Genomic DNA, 22,302 nt, shown 5'->3' on the forward strand with positions numbered 1-22,302 from the left:
GCAAAACAACAGAAAAAGATATAGAATGTTAATATAGAGAAAAGAAATAAAAGTAATAATAATAGTAAAAACAAACAAACAAACAAACAAAAAACCTATAGCTCAGATGCAGCTTCATTCAGTGTTTTAACATGATTACTTTACAATTAGGTATTATTGTGATGTCCATTTTTGAGTTTTTGTATCTAGTCCTGTTGCATAGTCTGTATCCCTTCAGCTCCAATTACCCATTATCTTACCCTATTTCTAACTCCTGCTGGACTCTGTTACCAATGACATATGCCAAGTTTATTCTCGAATGTCCGTTCACATCAGTGGGACCATACAGTATTTGTCCTTTAGTTTTTGGTTGGACTCACTCAGCATAATGTTCTCTAGGTCCATCCATGTTATTACATGCTTCATAAGTTTATCCTGTCTTAAAGCTGCATAATATTCCATCGTATGTATATACCACAGTTTGTTTAGCCATTCTTCTGTTGATGGACATTTTGGCTGTTTCCATCTCTTTGCAATTGTAAATAATGCTGCTATAAACATTGGTGTGCAAATGTCCATTTGTGTCTTTGCCCTTAAGTCCTTTGAGTAGATACCTAGCAATGGTATTGCTGGGTCGTATGGCAATTCTATATTCAGCTTTTTGAGGAACCGCCAAACTGCCTTCCACAGTGGTTGCACCATTTGACATTCCCACCAACAGTGGATAAGTGTGCCTCTTTCTCCGCATCCTCTCCAGCACTTGTCATTTCTGTTTTGTTGATAATGGCCATTCTGGTGGGTGTGAGATGATATCTCATTGTGGTTTTGATTTGCATTTCTCTAATGGCCAGGGACATTGAGCATCTCTTCATGTGCCTTTTGGCCATTTGTATTTCCTCTTCTGAGAGGTGTCTGTCCAAGTCTTTTTCCCATTTTGTAATTGGGTTGGCTGTCTTTTTGTTGTTGAGTTGGACAATCTCTTTATAAATTCTGGATACTAGACCTTTATCTGATATGTCGTTTCCGAACATTGTCTCCCATTGTGTAGGCTGTCTTTCTACTTTCTTGATGAAGTTCTTTGATTCACAAAAGTGTTTAATTTTGAGGAGCTCCCATTTATTTATTTCCTTCTTCAGTGCTCTTGCTTTAGGTTTAAGGTCCATAAAACCACCTCCAATTGTAAGTTTCATAAGATATCTCCCTACATTTTCCTCTAATTGTTTTATGGTCTTAGACCTAATGTTTAGATCTTTGATCCATTTTGAGTTAACTTTTGTATAAGGTGTGAGATATGGGTCTTCTTTCATTCTTTTGCATATGGATATCCAGTTTTCTAGGCACCATTTATTGAAGAGACTGTTCTGTCCCAGGTGAGTTGACTTGACTGCCTTATCAAAGATCAAATGTCCATAGATGAGAGGGTCTATATCTGAGCACTCTATTCAATTCCATTGGTCGATATATCTGTCTTTATGCCAATACCATGCTGTTTTGACCACTGTGGCTTCATAATATGCCATAAAGTCCGGCAGCGCGAGACCTCCAGCTTCATTTTCTTTCCTCAAGATGTTTTTAGCAATTCAGGGCACCCTGCCCTTCCAGATAAATTTGCTTATTGGTTTTTCTGTTTATGAAAAATAAGTTGTTGGGATTTTGATTGGTATTGCATTGAATCTGTAGATCAATTTAGGTAGGATTGACATCTTAAGTATATTTAGTCTTCCAATCCATGAACACGGTATGCCCTTCCATCTATTTAGGTCTTCTGTGATTTGTTTTAGCAGTTTTTTGTAGTTTTCTTTATATCGTTTTTTTGTCTCTTTAGTTAAATTTATTCCTAAGTATTTTATTCTTTTAGTTGCAGTTGTAAATGGGATTCGTTTCTTGATTTCCCCCTCAGCTTGTTCATTACTAGTGTATAGAAATGCTACAGATTTTTGAATGTTGATCTTGTAACCTGCTACTTTGCTGTACTCATTTATTAGCTCTAGTAGTTTTGTTGTGGATTTTTACGGGTTTTCGACGTATAGTATCATATCGTCTGCAAACAGTGATAGTTTTAATTCTTCCTTTCCAATTTTGATGCCTTGTATTTCTTTTTCTTGTCTAATTGCTCTGGCTAGAACCTCCAACACAATGTTGAATAATAGTGGTGATAGTGGAATCCTTGTCTTGTTCCTGATCTTAGGGGGAAAGTTTTCAATTTTTCCCCATTGAGGATGATATTAGCTGTGGGTTTTTCATACATTCCCTCTATCATTTTAAGGAAGTTCCCTTGTATTCCTATCTTTTGAAGTGTTTTCAGCAGGAAAGGATGTTGAATCTTGTCAAATGCCTTCTCTGCATCAATTGAGATGATCATGTGATTTTTCTGCTTTGATTTGTTGATATGGTGTATTACATTAATTGATTTTCTTATGTTGAACCATCCTTGCATACCTGGGATGAATCCTACTTGGTCATGATGTATAATTCTTTTAATGTGTTGTTGGATACGATTTGCTAGAATTTTATTGAGGATTTTTGCATCTATATTCATTACAGAGATTGGCCTGTAGTTTTTCTTTTTTTGTAATATCTTTGCCTGCTTTTGGTATGAGGGTGATGTTGGCTTCATAGAATGAATTAGGTAGTTTTCCCTCCACTTTGATTTTTTTGAAGAGTTTGAGGAGAGTTGGTACTAATTCTTTCTGGAATGTTTGATAGAATTCACATGTGAAGCCGTCTGGTCCTGGACTTTTCTTTTTAGGAAGCTTTTGAAAGACTAATTCAATTTCTTTACTTGTGATTGGTTTGTTGAAGTCATCTATTTCTTCTTGAGTCAAAGTTGGTTGTTCATGTCTTTCCAGGAACCCGTCCATTTCATCTAAATTGTTGTATTTATTAGCATAAAGTTGTTCATAGTATCCTGTTATTACCTTCTTTATTTCTGTGAGGTCAGTGGTTATGTCTCCTCTTCCATTTCTGATCTTATTTATTTGCATCCTCTCTCTTCTTCTTTTTGTCAGTCTTGCTAAGGGCCCATCAATCTTATTGATTTTCTCATAGAACCAACTTCTAGTCTTATTGATTTTCTCTATTGTTTTCATGTTTTCAATTTCATTTATTTCTGCTCTAATCTTTGTTATTTCTTTCCTTTTGCTTGCTTTGGGATTAGTTTGCTGTTCTTTCTCCAGTTCTTCCAAGTGGACGGTTAATTCTTGCATTTTTGCCTTTTCTTCTTTTCTGATATAGGCATTTAGGGCAATAAATTTCCCTCTTAGCACTGCCTTTGCTGCGTCCCATAAGTTTTGATATGTTGTGTTTTCATTTTCATTCACCTTGAGGTATTTACTAATTTCTCTTGCAATTTCTTCTTTGACCCACTTGTTGTTTAAGAGTGTGTTGTTGAGCCTCCACGTATTTGTGAATTTTCTGGCACTCCGCCTATTATTGATTTCCAACTTCATTCCTTTATGATCCGAGAGCAGGAGTGGCTATACTAATATCCAACAAATTAGACTTCCAGTGTAAAACAGTTAAAAGAGACAAAGAAGGACACTATATACTAATAAAAGGAACAATTAAACAAGAAGACATAACAATCATAAATATTTATGCACCAAACCAGAATGCCCCAAAATACATGAGGAATACACTGCAAACACTGAAAAGGGAAATAGACACATATACCATAATAGTTGGAGACTTCAATTCACCACTCTCATCAATGGACAGAACATCTAGACAGAGGATCAATAAAGAAATAGAGGATCTGAATATTACTATAAGTGAGCTAGACTTAACAGACATTTATAGGACATTACATCCCACAACAGCAGGATACACCTTTTTCTCAAGTGCTCATGGATCATTCTCAAAGATAGACCATATGCTGGGTCACAAAGCAAGTCTCAACAAATTTAAAAAGATTGAAATCATACCATCCCATTTTTAACACCTTACAATGGTGACATTGAATTGTTCTCCCTCTAGTAAAAACTTTCTTATATTTGTACAATTAACTTCTCTTATTGTCCATTCTAGGTTTCACTATGTTATACAGTCCCAGTTTTTATCATTTATCTTTCTTTCTGGTGTCATACATGTCCCTCGTCTTCCTCTTTCAACCTTATTCACCTTTAGCTTTGTTCATTGCACCTACAATTTTGTGCAACCATCACACAATGTTGTGCTATCCATGTCTGGATCTTTATGATCAATCCTGTTGAACATTTTGCACTCCTTTAGCATCAACTGCCCAAGCTCTACCCCCCTTTCCATCTCCTGATAACCTGTGTTCTCAATTCTAACTCTCAGAATTTTCTCATTATAGTTGGTTCATATTAGTTAGACCATACAGTATTTGCCTTTTTGCTTCTGGGCAATTTGGCACAACATAATGTCCTCAAGGGTCATCCACGTTTCTGCATGTTTCATGACTATATTCTGTCCTATAGGTGCTTAATGTTCCATCATATGTATATACCACAGTTAGTTTATCCACTCTTCTGTTGACAGATATTTGAACTGTTTCCATCTCTTGGCAATGGTGAATAATGCCACAATAAGCATCAGTGTACAAATATCTATCATGTGTCTCCTTACAGTTCCACGAAATATATACTAGTAATGGAATTGCTGGAAGTGTGGCAATTCTATACTTTGCTTCATAAGGAACAACCAGTTAACCATCCAGAGTAGTTTCACCATTTTACATTTCCAACAAGAGTGAATGAGTGCACCTATTTCTCCACATCTTCTCCAGCGCTCATAGTTTTCTGTTTGTTTGGTTTTTTGATAATGGCCATTCTAGAAGCTGTGAAATAATATCTCATGATGGTTTTGATTTGCATTTCCTAATCACTAGTGAAGTTAAGCATATTTTCATGTTTTTGAGCCATCTGTAATTCCTCTTTGGAAAAGTGCCTATCCATGCCTTTTGCTCATTTTTAAATTGGGTTGTTTGTCTTTTTGTTGTTGAATTGTAATATCTGTTTATATATATTGGATATTAAATCCCATCTGATATGTGGGTTCCAAATACTATCTCTTATTATGTAGGCTTCCTTTTTACTTTCCTGACCAAGTCCTTCAATGCATAAAAGTGTTCAACTTTGACGAGATACCATTAATTTACATCTTTTAGTTTCATTACTCTTGCTTTGGGTGTGGTCTAGGAAACCATCTCCTATCACAAGATCTTTAAGATAATTCCCTATATTTTCTTCTAAAAGTTTTATGGTCTTAGCTTTAATGTTTACATCTTTGATCAATTTTGGATTAATTTTTTTATGAAGTGTGAAATAGGGATCCTCTTTCTTTTCAAAAAGGATATCCAGTTCTCCAAGTACCATTTATTGAAGAGGCTTCTTTGCCTCAATTGAGATATCTTGACTGTCTTATCAAAGATCAATTGCCTATGGATGTGAGTGTTCACCTCAGAATACTCAATTCGATTCCACGGGCCAGTACATCTATGTTTATGTCAGTACCATGCTGTTTTGACCACTGTAGCTTTGTAATATTCTTCAAAGTCAGGATCTCCCATTTCATCTTTCTTTCTCAAGATATTTTAGCTCTCTGTGGTGCCCTGCCCTTCCAAATAAGTTTGTTTATTGTTTTTCTATTTCTGCAGAGTAAGTTGTTGGGATTTCAATTTGGTATTCCATTGAATCTATAAATTAATTTAGATAGAATTGCCATCTTGATTATATTTAGTCTTCCAGTCCATGAACATGGTATGTCCTTCCATTTATTTAGGTCTTCCTAGGTTTATTTCAACACTTTAGTTTTCTGTGTTTAGCCTTTTATGTCCTTGGCTAAATTTATTCCAAAATATTTTGTTCTTTTGGTTGCTATCCTAAATGGAATTTTTTCTTGATTGCCTCCTCAGATTATTTATTGCTGGTGTATAAAAATACAACTGATTTTTGAGTGTTGTTTTTGCATCTTCCCACTTTGCTCTACTCATTTATGAGCTCTAAGAGCTTTACTGCAGTTTTTCTGGATTTTCTATTTGTAAGATCAGTCATCTGAAAACAGTGAAAGTTTTGCTTCTTTCTTTCCAATTTGAATGCCTTCATTTCTTTTGCTTGCCTAATTTCATTAGCTAAGACTTCCAGCATAATATTGCATAACAATGGTTGGACAGTGGGCCCCCTTATGTTTTTCCTAATCTTAGAGGAAAAGCTTTCAGTCTTACTCCATTGAGTATGATGTTGTCTGTGGATTTTTCATATGTTCCCTTTATCATCTTAAAAGACCCCTTCTATTCTTATCATTTGAAGAGATTTTATCAAAAAACAATGCTGAATTTGGTCAAATACCTTTTCTGCATCGGTCAAGATGATCATATGGTTTTTCCTCTTTACTGACATGGTATATTATATGAATTTTCTTGTGTTGATCACCCTTGCATACCTGCAATAAAACCCACTCAGTTACTGTGTATAATCTGCTTAATATGCTGCTGGATTCAATTTGCAAGTACTTTGTTGAGGACTGTTGCATCTATATTCATTAAAGAGATTGGTCTGTAATTTTCTTTTCTTCTAATATCTTTGCATGCCTTTGGTATTTGGGTGGTGTTAACTTTATAGAATGAGTTAGTTAGCTTTCCCTCCTCTCCAATTTTTTGGAGTATTTGAACAGGACTGTTACTAATTCTTTCTAGAATGTTTGGTAAAATTCACATGTGAAGCCATCTGGTCGTGGACTTTTCTCTTTTAGGAGTTTTTTTGATGACTGATTCAATCTCTTTATTTGTGATTGGTTTATTGAGGTCTTCTCTTTCTTCTTGAGCCAATGTTGGTTGTTCATGCTTTTCTGGAAGTTGTCCATTTCATTTAACTTGTCTATAGCATACAGTTGTTCATAGTGTCATCTCATTATCTCCTTTATATCTGTGGGATCAGTCATTATGTCCACCTTCTCATTTCTGATTTTATTGATTTGAATCCCCCCCCCCCCTTTTCTTTTCTTTATCAGCCTAACAGCCCATTGATTTTATTGGTTTTCTCAAAGAACCAGCTTCTAGTTTTATTTATTCTCTCTATTGTTTTCATATTCTCAATTTCATTTACTTCTGCACTAATCCTTATTCTTTCTTTCTTTCCATTTGCTTTGGGTTAGTTTGTTTTTCTTTCTCTAGTTCATCCCTATGAGCAGTTAATCCCTCAATCTTTGCTCTTTCTTCTTTTTTGATAATGGAATTTAGGGCAATACATTTCCTTCACAACTCTGCTTTTGCTGCATCTCATAAGTTTTGATATGTTGTGTTCTCATTTTCATTTGCCTCAATATTTGCTGATTTCTCCTGAAGTTTCTTCCTTGACCCACTGATTGTTTCCGAGTGTGTTGTTTAGCCTCCATTTATTTGTGAATTTTCAGCCTTCTGCCTGTTATTGATTTCCAATTTCATTACCTGATGATCTAAGAAAGTATTTGCATAATTTTGATTTTTTAAATTTATTGAGACCTACTTTGTGCCCCAACATGTGGTCTATCCTGGATAATGATCAATGAGCACTTGAGAAAATGTGTATCCTGCTGTTGTTGAGTGCAATGTTCTATAAGTGTCTTATAAGTGTAGTTCACTTATTATATTCTTCAAGATCTCTGCTTCTTTATTGATCTTCTTTCCAGTGCTCTATCAATTGATGACAGCAGTGTATTGAAGTCTCCAACTATTATCATAGAAGTGTCTACTTTTCCCTTCAGTGTGTCATGTTTGCCTGATATATTTTGGGGCACTCTGGTTTTTTTGCAAGATATTTATGATTATGTCTTCCTGATGAATTGTCCCTTTTACTAATATACAATGCCCTTCTTTATCTCTTTTAATTTGTTTTGATATTAATATAGCTACCCCAGCTCCATTTTGTTGTTGTTTGCATGGAATATCTTTTTTCAACCTCTTTTTGTCCTTGGGTCTTAGGTGAGTCTCTTATAGACAACATATAGATGGATCCTGTTTTTAAATCCATTCTGCCAAGCTGTGCCTTTTGATTAGGGAGTTTAATAAATTAACATTGAATGTTATTACTGTAAAAGCAGTACTGTCTTCAGCCATTTTGTCTTTTGTCTTTTATCTGTTATGTTTTATTTTGTTTCTCTCTCCTTTTACCCTATCAGTCTCCCTTACTGCTAATCTGCATTTCTACACTCTTCTCCAAACCTCTCTCTCCTGTCTTTTCCTATCTACCTGTAGCACTCCTTGTAGGATTTCTTGCAGAGCCAGTCTCTCATTCACAAACAGTCTTGGTATCTGTTTATCAGTAAATATTTTAAACTCCCACCCCATATCTTAAGGACATTTTGCTAGATATAAAATTCTTGGTTAGCAGTTTTTCTCTTTTGGGTATCTCAAGTATATCAAACCACTCCCTTCTTGCCTCCATGGTTTCTGCAGAGAATTCCACACTTAGTCTTTTCAAGCTTCCGTTGCATGTGATGAATCACTTTTCTCTTGATGCTTTCTGAATTTTCTCTTTGGCTTTGACAATTTGATTAGTAAGAGCCTTGGAGTAGGTCTATATAGATCTAATCTGTTTGGAGTATGCTGCTCTTCTGAGATCTGTAATTTTATGTCTTTCATAAGATATGGGAAATTTTCAGTGATTTTTTTCCTCCATTGTTCATATATATAATTTTTTTAATGTGTCTCCTACATATATGTATTTCTGTATCTATACATACACACACAGAGGGAGATATGTGATATGCATATTTTGTTCAAAGCTTTTTCTTGGGAAGGGGGTGGTGTGCCTTGGTCAGGAATCAAGAATTCTGCCACTGAATTACCCATGCACTCTTAATGTATGCAATTTTGATATGCATATTCAGAACATTCTTCAGCTCTGATGTTCTTTTTTAGTATCTTTTTTGCTGCCTCTATGTGTCTAGGTTTGTTTTTAGGATTTCAATAATATAATGTTAGCTCTTTCTATTACAATTACAATATTATCTTGCATTTCTATCACTTGTTCTTTTTTCCTGCATTCATAATCTTTCTCAGTTTTTATCTGAAAATTTAGTTTTCTACTATGCCATTCTTTCAATGTTTTAAACATATGGCTGCATTTTTAGTTTCTTTATATCTCAATATCTCATTAAGCTCCATTTTTATTAGTCTCTGCCTCTCATCCAATTTTTCTATATTTTCTTCATTTTATTGTTGCAATATTTTTTTATTTTACTTTTTATATCTCACTTTATGGAACACTAGATGTCTTTTGTAGAATACATTTACTTAGGAATCTATAGGAAATGCTCTCAAAGTTTATTTGTTCTTTTATGTTTGATTGTTAAAGACTCATTTTATTTTTTCAGAGAATTTTCACATCTCCCATGCTGATTTTATTCCAATTACTCTTCTTTTGGGAATGTGGGTTCATTCCCTGTTTACTCATAAATGGTGTCTGGGCTTCTTCTGGCTCCCCTCATGGTTTACCAGCTGTGGTTAGAATAGCTCTTTTGGCTTTTCAGTGAATGGGATGGCAAAGGTGAACAGACTTAGTCTAATTTGCCAGTCATTGGCAGTAGCAGTTTTTTTTAATTCTGGGCTTTTCTATCTTACTTTTGTTGTTTAGTTAACTACTTTGAGAAGGTAAACATATTTCTAGATAATTCTGCTTTTATGCAAGCATTACACTTGTTTTTTTTTTCCAGAAATGGTAACCTTCTCATCTCCCATTCCAGATGTTTAGCTGTTATTGTTAGAAGCAGTATAACAAAGGGTTAGCTACTGTAGACTCAGAAAATTTTGCATCAGCGCAATTTTTAGTCTTAGAAACAGGTAGAAAAGTGTTGGTAAAGTGGCTATGGGTGCTACTGAAAGGTTCTGGTGCAAGGGGACAACAGATACCCATTTTTTGGGTGGAGGGGAGGGCTGATCTGACCCTAGTTCTCCCAGTCAGGCAATAGCAGTGAAATGAGCCATCTGCTTACCATTTTTCATACTTGGAGACTCATTCTTCTACTTCAGATAATAAAGCAAATGCCGACTAGATTTTCTTTTGTTCCCTCTTCTCCTTCTTCTGTTTCTGTTTTATCTGTTTTGACTTACAGATGGTGAAAATTTCAACCAGAGAGAAGTATGGTTGTCAGTCCTTGTCAATGATAATGTTAGACCATTATCTAATGAATGTTTTTAGGTTTTTGTTTTATTTAATCTTTTTATATTTGGCAAATTTTGGAAGCATACTGCCAGCCAGAAACCATTTTATAGGGTTTGATGTACTCAAAAAGGTAGAAGTTTTCTAAGACTATGGATCAGAACTTATTCACTAAGTTCACAGTTTTCCTAATCAGTTTTTATTCTTGTAATTTATAAACTTTTTCAGTTTTTTAAAAGTTTTTTAATTTTGTCTTACAGTCTGTCTTTTGATTCAACCTTTACATACTAATTTACTTGTTAACTCTCATACAATGTAGATTTTAAATCTCTCCTATGCAATGAATCATAGGATTATGCTTCCAGATATGTTTTTAAATAGTAAAAATGAAATGTGCATGCTCAAACAACACATATTAATCTATTTTTAAAAGGAATATGCAACAGTATATGTTGTGTGGATTGGTAAAATAAATATGTTCTTGGAAGTATTAAAATCTTTTTTTATACTAAATGTAGTTACATTTTTATTGGTTCTTCCTTCAGTTGGCTTTAAAAAAATATATAGTTGCTGTCTCCAAATCATGTCAAACCAAATTCATCATATCAATAACTTTGTCAAAGATTCTGTTAAACCTTCTATTTCTTGAGAATATCTTATGCTAATAATGGTTAATATTAAAAATCATGAAGTAGATACCCCTTCATATATGTTTTAAATATTTAACCTACCTATAAACTTAAATTTATTTATTGAACAGTCACAAAACAATGATCTGTGCCATCTGACATACATGCCTCCTTCTTTGTCTCTTATACAATTGCAGATGGTAGTAATGGGGGATTAACTCCATTAATTAAGTTATCACCCACACAATTCTTCACAAACCATGTAAAGATTTCATTTGTGGGATAAACTTATTTACCACTTTGATTTCAAATCCATATTACAATGTCCCCAAAGAAGAAACTGTTATTGACTTTTTTCTGCTCTTTACTATTGCTTTCTGTCAAATATCTTCAGAGAAATGGGTAACCTTTTCCGACATGAAATACTAGGCTAAGAAATGTTAGTATTTCACAATGAGGCTTAAGCTAGATGGAAATAAAGGTGGAAGTATACATTCTTTTTTTTTATTTTAAAATATATAGCACCAGTAAAAAAAGGAGGCTCAACACATAAAAATGTATATATTAGAGGACGTAGTAGAACAACAATCATAAAATGCTGAGGATCTACTGTTTGTCAGACATTTGCAAGTTATAGGCTTGTTTAGTAACACTTGTGAAATGTAGTAGGTACTCTCTCTACTTTTATTGATGATAAATTTGAGATTTAGGAATATAATTAATTTACCCTAAGTCACCAGGCTATTAGGAAAAAGTATAAATGATAATCTCCCAAACCCATCCCTTTTGTTGATTATCTCTTGTTAACTTGCACTAGCTGGTGCTGAAATTTTGCTTTAATATGATAGAATTATGTTTAGCCTTAGAAGTGATATTAAATGTAGCCCAAGAAACTACCATAAAGAACTTTCCATAAAATATTATTGTTTTCCAAGAAAATGTTTAAGAGTTTAATACTTGGGCAGGTCAGTCCAAATGATTTAAGACCAGGATTCTATGATTTTGTCCTAACTGTACAACTACTTTTTGGTTTTACTCTAGTTTTAGACAGTTTGAAATGATAAAAAACTATCTATTGCTTATACTTTATAATGAAAATATGTAAAGTTTTATACATATAAATCCTTTTAAAGGATAATATCATATTGCAAAAATATAAATTTAATATTGCTGAAGTTATTTATTAGCAGTTTTCTATTACCTAAAAAAATTATCTAATAATTTTAAGAACTGCCACTCAATTGATAAACTAATTATTTGTATTCTATATCCCTTAAAGTAAAAAAAAAAGAGAGAGAGAAATACCAACTTATAAAATGTATAATGGGAGTCACATTGTTTCAATTGAGATTTAATTTATGCAAGATGTTTGTTTATTTCTTTAATCCTCTTTCACTCTCTCTTCCTACAGAGAAACCTGACTCTCCCAAGGGATTCTATTCCTTTGCAACTTCCTGGGGCAAATTGTTCCTTCCTCCATGCCCCACATACCTAGAACTAGGAGATAAGGCCAACATTCTTCTAGATTTCAACTGTCTTGCATGTTCTTCTTTTTCAACATAGTACACAAGTCCACTCCTCGGAGTAGTATAACATCTTGCTCTAGTACCCTGTGTCCCTTCTACTTAGCTGACATTCACTGGCTGTTTTGGTTTGTTAAAGGCTGTTAGAATGCAATATATCAGAATTCGAATGGCTTTTAAAAAGGGAATTTAAATAAGTTACAAGTTTACAGTTCTAAGCCTATTAAAAAGTTCAGACTAAGGCATCTAGGGAAAGATACCTTAATTCAAGGAAAGCCAATGAGTCAGGAACACATCTGTCAGCTGAGTAGTGTGTGGCTGGCAACTGTTCGTCCTTTACTCCTGGGTTCTTTTGCTTTTGGCCTCTGTTCCTGTTGGGGTTTCTCATTTTGCTTCTCCAAGGCTGGCTTTCATCTCCTGGTTTCCCTCAGCTCTCTCCAGGTTCTGGCTTGCTTAACATCTTATGGAGACGTCTGCTGGGCTCCAAGCATCTCTACAAATCTGTGTCTCTGTTCTCCAAGTGTCAGCATCAGTGTCAGCTCTACTTTGAAGTTTCTGTTGGCTCTGAGGTTTCTGCCTTTCTCCAAAACGTTTCCACCTTTAAAGGATTCCAGTAAACTAATCAACACCCATCTGCAATGGGTGGAGTAACATCTCCATCTAATGAAAAGGTCACGCCCACAATTGGGTGTGTTACAACTTCATGGAGATAATCTAATCAAAAGGTTCCAACTGCAGTGTTGAATCGGGATTAACAGAAACAGCTGCTCCCATGAGATTGGTCAGGATTAAAACATGGTTTTTCTGGGGTACATAATCCTTTCAAACTGGCGCACTGCCCTTGTGGACTGCACCTCCATTTGGACTTTTGCTTCTGGTTACATCTGATTCGGCACCTTTATTTCCCTGAGATAACTTCAAAACTATCCCAGCAGTAATATTCCAACTGATGTCATTTCTCCCTTCTTGTAAGGGAATACTCAAGATTTTTCTGGGCCCATGGCAACACAGTAAGAGACTACACTTCGCAGCTTTCCTTGCAGTCATATATTGGTGCCGATGGCACAGAACTGATTGTGCACCTTCCCAATTAAGTCCTTAAAAGGAAGCATTTGCCTTGTATGTCTTTGTTTTTGCCGGCCTCTTACTTCAGAGGCAAAGTTGGGTGAACAATGGCTTGTAGTTTAATCTCTACCTTTCAGACTATTTTGTTTTTCATCTTATGGCAGAGTCCACACTTAAATATTGGTTGTCTCCCCCACTGGAGTTCATCCTTAGGTTGATAATACTGCTTCTTACTCCCCAAACCCCCCTTAAGGATCAAGGATTCAAAATACCCTGAGTTCAAGAATCATCGTACAGTGCTCGCTTCGGCAGCACATATACTAAAATTGGAACGATACAGAGAAGATTAGCATGGCCCCTGCACAGGATGACACACAAATTTGTGAAGCGTTCCATATTTTAAAAAAAGAATCATTTGTACAACTACCTACTCAACCTCTTCATTTAGATTTTGTACAAAACCTCAAGTCCCAAGTGCCCAACAAATCACATTATTTATCCCTTTTTGTTACTTATAGTATTAGCAACTGACTAAAGTAAATGTTCAGCTAGGATGAAGAATGCTGTAACCACCATGCATTCCAAGACATAAAATCTTTACAGCCACCAAAAAAAAACCTTCCTTGTGCCCCCTCCACCCCCTGGACCCATCACAATTCTCTCCCTCTCCCAAAGAATAAACACACTTCTGATTATCATCGCTTCTTATATTCCTCATCCAAGTGCAAAACCCTAAAGACTATGGGATTGTTTTACCATCTTTTTTTTTGAAGGGGAGGGCATATCTTTTAAGTCTTTTTCAATTACTGGGTTTTGTCTCCATTTCATTTTTTTCTTTGCAATTTATTTTTTGAGGAAACCTTATTATTTTCCCTGTATGGTCTCCAAGTGTGATTTAATTTTACGTGTTCCTCTGTCTTCCTTATTTACTGCCCATTAGTAATTGGATCTAGAGGCCTAATCAGATTCAGGTTTGATTTTTTTGGCAAGCCTTTTTCATCATGATGTTAGCAGTCACTAATGAGATGCATTTTCTTTTTGTGATGTTAGCAGTCACTAATGTTTGCTGCCTAGCTTTGATAATTTCATTATTATAAGATATTATGATTGTAAAATATTGAGATCCAATTTTATCACTCTTTCTTCTTTTATTAGAATGGTTTTATGAAGAGGAACTTTGTCTCATCTGTTATTTTGATGCCTACTGAACATTTTATACAACAAAGACAAAATGATTTCAACTGTTTACTTTATTAACCTTGTATCCTACAATTAGTTGTGTGTGTATATGTTATTAGGAATTGATGGATTAGGCACATTTTTATTATATTTATTTTCCTTGTAGGTGCTCAATTATCCCACCTTTGATCACTGGGAACCTCTTCAATTTGGTTCTCAAGTCCTACCGATGCATCCTTATATTTTTTGATATCTTTCTTACTAACTCTTTTCAATATCTTTCTTACTAACCTAGTGTTAGAGTAGCAGAATATTTCAGATTCATCTTGTACATTATCTGTCCCAGACCTAAAGTCAACTAGTCCTCCACACAGCTCTGTTTCTTATAGTGGGAAGTGTACTTCTATATCACAATCTGGGTGTTATGGATACTTATTGCTACTAGACTGAGCATTATTTCTGGGCCTTTTAATGAACAAATCTATGGGACATAGATATCAATAGATAAGTAGGTAGGTAGGCAGATAGGAGATATAGATTTTTTTTTAATCTCATGAGTTTATGCTGATATTTCCATTTCAAATTTAGGGCAACAGAGAATCCTGTTCTCAACAACACTAAAGATGCTGATTAGAAAACCATGTAATGACTCATTTGCTTTGTCCTACATTACAAACAAACATTCTCAGAATAATAATTTTAACGCTATTATCCATATGTTGAATAAAAAGCGTTTTCTACAAATATTGTATATGTTCTCTTCATTTCCTCCTTTATTAAAGTTCAACCATATGTGCATTTCCTACTTTCTCCACTACTGCTTTTTCCTTCTTGTTTTTCTCCTTTTCTGTACACAGTTAATATATTCTGTTTTGAGAGAAATTCAAGGCACCATCTTCCTTTTTCCAAACCTGTCTGAAAAAATTTTACTTCAAGTTAGCTTAGGGATTTTCTACTCCTTGAAACTTTACCCAACTCACTTTCATAAATGACAGTGTTTTTACCTAAGCTATTACTTACAGGTTTAATATAGAGAATTTCTCTGTGAGCCAAATAAATGACTGAAAATAATATGCCCAGTTAGTGTTAATAGAGCACTCAATAACAGAGCATCAGATAGGGGAAAGGGATCTAAATATTGGCTGCAGCAAAGAAAATACAGCCATGATTGCTTCTGATCGCTTAAAATTTCTCATTGTCCTGGTATTCCCTTCAGAATAGATATGCCTGACAATAGTTGTGACATTACTGATTCTTGCCCAAATACCACTAGACTGCTTGTTAGAGCCCCAACCAAGAGTCTTATTTCAAGCACTATCAGAATTCAGGGCTGGATCTGTGGATTTTCTCCAACAAGGTCGATACAAACTCCAGGAAGACAGCCTGTTACCTCCTCTAGTCCTCCCTGAAGCAGGCCCCTTCCCACTAGCCACTTCCCAGATGTTAGACCAAAGCTGGAGGGTGGCATTTCATTGAGTGAGACACACTAAGAAGCATTGAAATAATTACTTGTTCAATTACTTCATCATATTTAAAGGGAAAATATAACAATACTTCAGAATCAAAACATCTTGTGTCCATCTCACTGATTTATCTCTGATGTATTGCACATTTTAAACCAACACATGCTCGATACAGAAGCATTAAATATGTTCTTCATGATTCTTCCTTTGACTTTCTTCAAGGTGAAATAAGTTCACAGTATACTATATGAAATTCCAGATGAAATGGAACCCATGTATATTATAGTGAATCTTATATTGTACTGTATTATAAATTTTATCTGTGAACTACCTGAAAGTAGTTCATAGATACAAATACAAACACTTTGTATTCCCAGAGGTTTGCACAGGGCTTGACACAACATACTTAAAAAGAGGTACTGAATAAATAAATTGTAATGAATAAATAGATATAAATAAAGGAATTGATTTATTCAAGTCAGTATCTTTCAAAATGAGAATAAGTGAAAGCTTCAAAGTTTCCACATAGGAGAGGTTTTGTGTAGTCTGCTGGCAAGTGAGGCTTCTATAAGATTATACAGGATTAAGAAAATGTCAGTTGTTCATGTAAAAGGACAGTGATAAAGATTATTTGGAGATTAATACTTTTTCCAAGCAACTCATATCTTCACTTAGGTGAAATAATACAAGAGCTTATGAAAAAATAAAATTTTTAGTCAATCATTCAATTCCAAATTAGAGATGGAAAAAGTAAGGTAACATAAAGATATGTTCATATGATTGTTGTCCTCCATGTATTCGTATGTCAAATTGAGCTGAGAAAAGTCAGATTTAAGTCAAGGAAAATTGACTATGTCTGTGTGTGTCTGTGTAATAGATGCACATGGCTCAGCAGATGAAGAGATGGGGATTTCAGCTCAATCTTCCAGCTCAGAGTCTCAGTAACCAGGTTAATCTGCCGGAGCCATAGTCTTTCCTTTCACTTTACTGAAAATACAGATGGTTAAGCTTGATTAGTCTTTGAAATGACTTATGTCAGCATAATCTTTATCTTCCACAACATAAAAAATTATATTTTAATGCCTAAAATTTAACCGATAAAGAGAGATCATTTTTCCTTAAATTCATAAGTTCTTCCTTTCACTCTCCCCTCATCTCTCCCCAGTAGATACACTCGCTCAGTAATGTTGCCAGAAATTTTTGGATCAAGCACAGATACTTTCTGAAAGATTTCTTTGTTCTTGTGTAAGATAAACATTTCTGTTCCTGAGAACACTGGGGCTATCTGGGTGATGTTTGCACCTTTGTGGATTGACGAAATGGAAACAGCTGGCAGGGCTGCCCTTTCTCTAATAGGAGCCTAAATTGTGTCTGTACTTTCTCTTTAGTGGCAATGAATAATTTACCCTCAATAACAACAGATCTCTTGCTAGCTGAACTGAGTAGAAGTTTATAAGCAATTGCAGTACAATATGAAGTTGGCATTCTCGATAACACCTTTTAATTACTGCTCTTTGAATTTAACTGAATTTTCCAACAAAGAATAGATGGCTCTTTCTGAGTGGTCTCCTACATCCCTTCTAGTCCCTGACTTGCCAATCAATCTAGGAAGCAGTTTATAGCTCAATATTGCATTTGTTTTTTATTGCTTCCCTGACAAATTGCCATTTAACTTAGTGGATAAAAACAGCAAAGATTTAATGACTTGCAGATTTGTAGGTCAAAGTCCAACATGGGCTAAGATAAGGTGGCAGCAGCTATGTTCCTCTCTGAAGGCTCTAGGGGTGTATCCCTTCCCTTCTACATTCCAACCACTAGAGGCCAGCATTCCGTGCTCATGCTCGTTCCTCTAGCAGCAGAAGACCGAGTCCCTCTCACATCACATCACTACAACCTTCTCTTTAGCTGTCCTCTTCCACTTTTAAGGATCCTTGTGATAAGACTGGGCCCAAATGGATAATTCAGATCATCTTGTTTTAAGGTCAGCTGATCAGTTACCTTATTTCATTCTGTAACCTTAATTCTGCTTTGCCATATTACCCCAAATAGTCGCAGGTTCTAGGGAATAGGACATGAGTATATCTGGGAAACCATTTTTCTACCTACACACATATATAATCTATAGTTTGGCAGAATGTAGTTTAAATCAGGGGCTGATATCCTTGTCTGCTCAATTTTGTCATCTTTGCAGCTATACTATATGTAATGTACAGTCGTGCCTCAAAATCAAGATATATGACTTCTAGATTATTCTATACATTACTTTATAATGTAGTAAACAGGCATTTACCAATAGGAACTATATATATATATATATATATATATTTTGTAAACTAAGAAATATTCAAGCGAAAAAGTCTATGTGATAGTAAGGCGGCGATTTAAATTATTAGAAGTTCCTTAAATCACCAAATTTAATATGGAAAAAGAAGGATCTAGAAGAATCTTTGTTTTATTGCATTTTCAATATGAATAAGTATTTCTCATTCTCTTTAATTTCATGATAATGAGATTTTTAGATTTCAAATATGGTTTAACATATTTCAGGCTTTAGTGGCTGTGAGACATGCTTGAAAAAAACTATTTCTATTACTGAAATAGTCCTCAACTGTTTCAATAGAGACAGATGGAGTTGAGGTTGAGTTACATGGCCATAACCCAGCCGTGATCTGCATTTCATAAATTAGTATAGCATGTTTACTCACATGCTCACCTTTAATCCCTTTTACAAATAAAACTGTGATCATAAACTCTGGGACCTTGGGTAAATTGATTCATCTTTCATCCTCGTCTTATAAATGGAGATAATATTATATGTCTCTAGGCTGTGGTAAGAATTAAATGTTAATACATGTAGACTACATAGAACAATAGCAGAGAGCCAGTGCTCAAAGCATAGTTAGATCTCCATATCACTATTATTAATAACAAGAACAAGGCAATATAGCCTAAAGAAAACTTTAAATAAGGTATCAGTGGTCTGATGTTGAGGTTAAAGACCTCCCTTCTGACTCTACAAAATTAAAAATATAATTTTAATAACATCAATAATCAAGGTCTTCTGAAACTATCACCAATCATAAAAGTCCATTTAATATAGATATATTGATCATATTCAGTAAAGCAGAAGCAGAGCAGGCCAAGGAAGCCCAGAACAAGATATTAGGTTGGTTGTCAGGGTTAAAGTCCCACCTGCTGACACATCCCTAAGCTGTATGTCAGAGGGAGATGAGGAAGTGGGATCTGATTTAATGAAACATGGTTTTCACTACTAACATGGAGATTTAAGAAATGACATTTTCTGAAAATATGATTCTGCCCAGATAATACTATACCCTATGGGCCCATAATGATTAGAATAGTTTAGAATAATATTTTCTAGAGTAATCTTCTGATTAACGTTTTGTTCTATACAGCTTTTACATCTCTTGAAAATTTTTCTCAAAGCTATCAATTCAATTTATTCACTAAATCTTTAAAGAACAATAAATTTAATTCACTGATTCTTTTGGTGATAATGAATATTAAAAATTCCCTAGCACCAATAGAATACAAATCATTTTCCTGCCATTACAAAACTGATTGATAGAGAACTGTACTTTAAATTTAATCATTACATTAATTATCCTTTTGAAGAATTTTTATCTTTAATACAGTCACATACAGAGTTGTGGAGAATGAGTAAATCCATGAAATCAATGCAAATAACTTTTTAATACCATATTCTCATAACTCAAGTACAGCTTTTTCTAAATTTCTTAAATCATTTGTTCAAGGAATACAAATGAACATCTACCCTATATGAAACAAAGTACTAAATATTGTTATAAGTGAAGAAGACCAACAGGAAAAAGAAATGTTACATGTGTTATTACAAGGTAATATTGCAATATTTAGTACCTATGAGAAATATAAGTATAGAAAAACATTTTAGAGTAGTTTAACCTAGTTGGGCATTCAGATGATATTTCAGGAAGTAATATTTCAGCTTACTGTGGAATCTAAAGGAAGCAGCCAGAGAAGAGGTGTGAGATAAGAACCAGAGGATGAAAACCAGGGAAAATACTGTCAAATGTAAAAGAGGAAGGCCTTTGAGAGTCCAAAAGACCAGGATGACAAAGCTGAGCATTAGGTTAAGTCGGCTAAAGTATGCAGGGCCAGACATTCAGAAGTTTAAAGTCAATATTCCTATATTTAGAAATTATAGGCATTATCCTAAAGTGATAGGAACCAGTGAAAAATGTATAACCAGGAGAGAGTTACTTGGTTAGTGTCTTAAAAATATCACCTTACTATCATGCTTATTACAGTGTAAAACATCTGTTATAAGACCACAAAATGGATCTAAGAAAATGTAGAAGCAGTTTCAGAGGCAATGCAATATTGCCTGTAAGAAATGAAACCTTTAGAATAAGACTGTAGCAATGGTAGGCAGAGAAAGATCCCAGATACATTTGTGTGATACAATTCACAGGATGTAGGGATTTATTGGATATAGGAGAAGAAAGGAGGACGATTCAACAATGAAATGCTAGTTTCTGGTCTGAGCAAATGAATGGATGGTTGGGCCATTTTCTGGCAGAGAGAACATATATAGGAGCAGGTTCTTGGGTGAATTATGTATTGTACTTTCATGTGGTGTTAAAAAAAAAAAGCCAAGTGCAGACATTGAGTAGGTAACATGTGGGTCTGGAATTTAGAAGAATGGTTTTGGTTGGAGCTGTTGACTTGCAGATGGTAGTTGAAACAATAGGAAGTATGAAATAATTTTAAAATAGAGATTAATTGAGAAGAAAGGAAATAATGGTAAGCTCTAACATTTAAAGGTTAGATGGAAAAAGGAGTAACAGGCAAAAGTACCTTTGAGAAAAAGCAATCAAAGAAGGACTCAGGAAGTACAGATCTCTAGAGATCCAAAGTAAGAAACTAAGAAATTTAAAAATAAAAAGTATTGTGAAGGAATTAAATGTTGCAGAGAGATAAATGGGAATCTTAAAAATCCCTGTAAATTTACTGAAATGAAGGTCATTGGTGAGCCTAATGAAAGTAAGTTTAGAAAAGTGGGGAAGTAGGTACTAAAAAAAGTTTGCAGTTTAAGGAGTTTAGAGGAAGAGAAGAGTCTAGTCAACCATGCTAAGATGATTTGGATGGAGAAGAGAGAAGACATAAGGATAGTTCTAGGAATGGGGAAAATGCTGAGCACAAAATGACTGGATAATGAAAAGAGGTTTGAGTATATTAAATGCTATGGTTCATAGAATACAGAGGAAGATACTAATACTATAGGAATATTGATATTCAGTATGAAAACAAGTCCAAAGGGGAGTATTGATTCTGGACTTTGGTTAGTATCATGAAACTCCTTTGATAGATGTGATGGACTTTCATGAATCCATCTGAAGCCAATATTCTCCCTCTGACTCGGTGTTATGATCTCTGATGAAATTTTGTAGTACTGAAGGAATAATTTCACTTGCTAAGGAGAAAGCGCAAAGCAATTGTTTATATGTCTTTGTCATATTTTCCTTTATTTCTAACTAATAAAAGAATTTTTATTTCCTTTTATTCTTTTTCCAGGATTCTTTTTTTATAACATCCTCCATCCTTTCATTATATCATCAAGAAGAATTTGAGGCAGAGCAACCACTCAGTTACATAGGATTAAGAATGGCACATTGTTGGCAAACAGATCAAAGTCCCAATGAATCACATGAGGAGCAGCATGAGCACCAAATAGTTCACTCTGTAAATAAACCCCTTTCCCCTAGCCAAGTCAGTCTGGGTTTTGATCCACTAGTCGATGAGATCAGTAATAAAACTCCACTCTGTAAGAGTGAAATTGAAGAAAACACCTATTTTGTGCCAAGAACACCAAAGTGGATTCAGAAAGGCGTTCATTAGATGAAGCACACCACATACCCTTGAATGAATTTATCTATAAAAACCCTGAACTCCCCCAGCAGCAATTTAGGGAAATACCAGTAATTGGTTTTAGGCCCTCTGTGCTCCCCAAACCACAAAATATTAATAAAGAAGTTCCCAGGGAAATCCCATAGAAAGCTACATATTCAATACAGATTACGGATTCAATATTCTAGCTCCATCATGCATTAGTTTTGATGAAACTAACTCATGGAGAGAATTGAGAAATGAAAGTAATAACTGCCATATAGGATTTGAAAGTAGCATCTTCACTGCATATCCATCCTCAACTGACTCATGCCAGAAGAAAAGAATAAAAGGAGCGGAAATACAAACGGAATGGAACCTTCTCTGATACTCTCAAAAGGTCCTTTGCTGCCCACGACTTGGGAAAATACATGGCTAAAGAACATAGAGGTATGTGTCAGATATGTCACTCTAAAAA

General features: G+C 34.7%; 1 protein-coding gene and 1 non-coding gene across 2 annotated transcripts in view; both read left to right on the top strand.

Moving 5' to 3' along the window:
- PIK3C2G (phosphatidylinositol-4-phosphate 3-kinase catalytic subunit type 2 gamma) overlaps nt 1–22,302 on the top strand; it is a 392,208-nt gene that overhangs the window by 11,340 nt on the left and 358,566 nt on the right. The window contains 4 exon segments of the mRNA XM_077170217.1: nt 21,513–21,825; nt 21,828–21,968; nt 21,971–22,150; nt 22,153–22,274. Of these exon segments, the coding sequence (XP_077026332.1) occupies nt 21,513–21,825; nt 21,828–21,968; nt 21,971–22,150; nt 22,153–22,274 (756 nt within the window).
- LOC143642930 (U6 spliceosomal RNA) lies at nt 13,590–13,695 on the top strand. The gene has a single exon (XR_013155989.1). It is a non-coding gene; the product is annotated as a U6 spliceosomal RNA (small nuclear RNA).

Source organism: Tamandua tetradactyla, chromosome 7 (genome assembly GCF_023851605.1).
Source record: "Tamandua tetradactyla isolate mTamTet1 chromosome 7, mTamTet1.pri, whole genome shotgun sequence".
Lineage (NCBI taxonomy): Eukaryota > Metazoa > Chordata > Mammalia > Pilosa > Myrmecophagidae > Tamandua > Tamandua tetradactyla.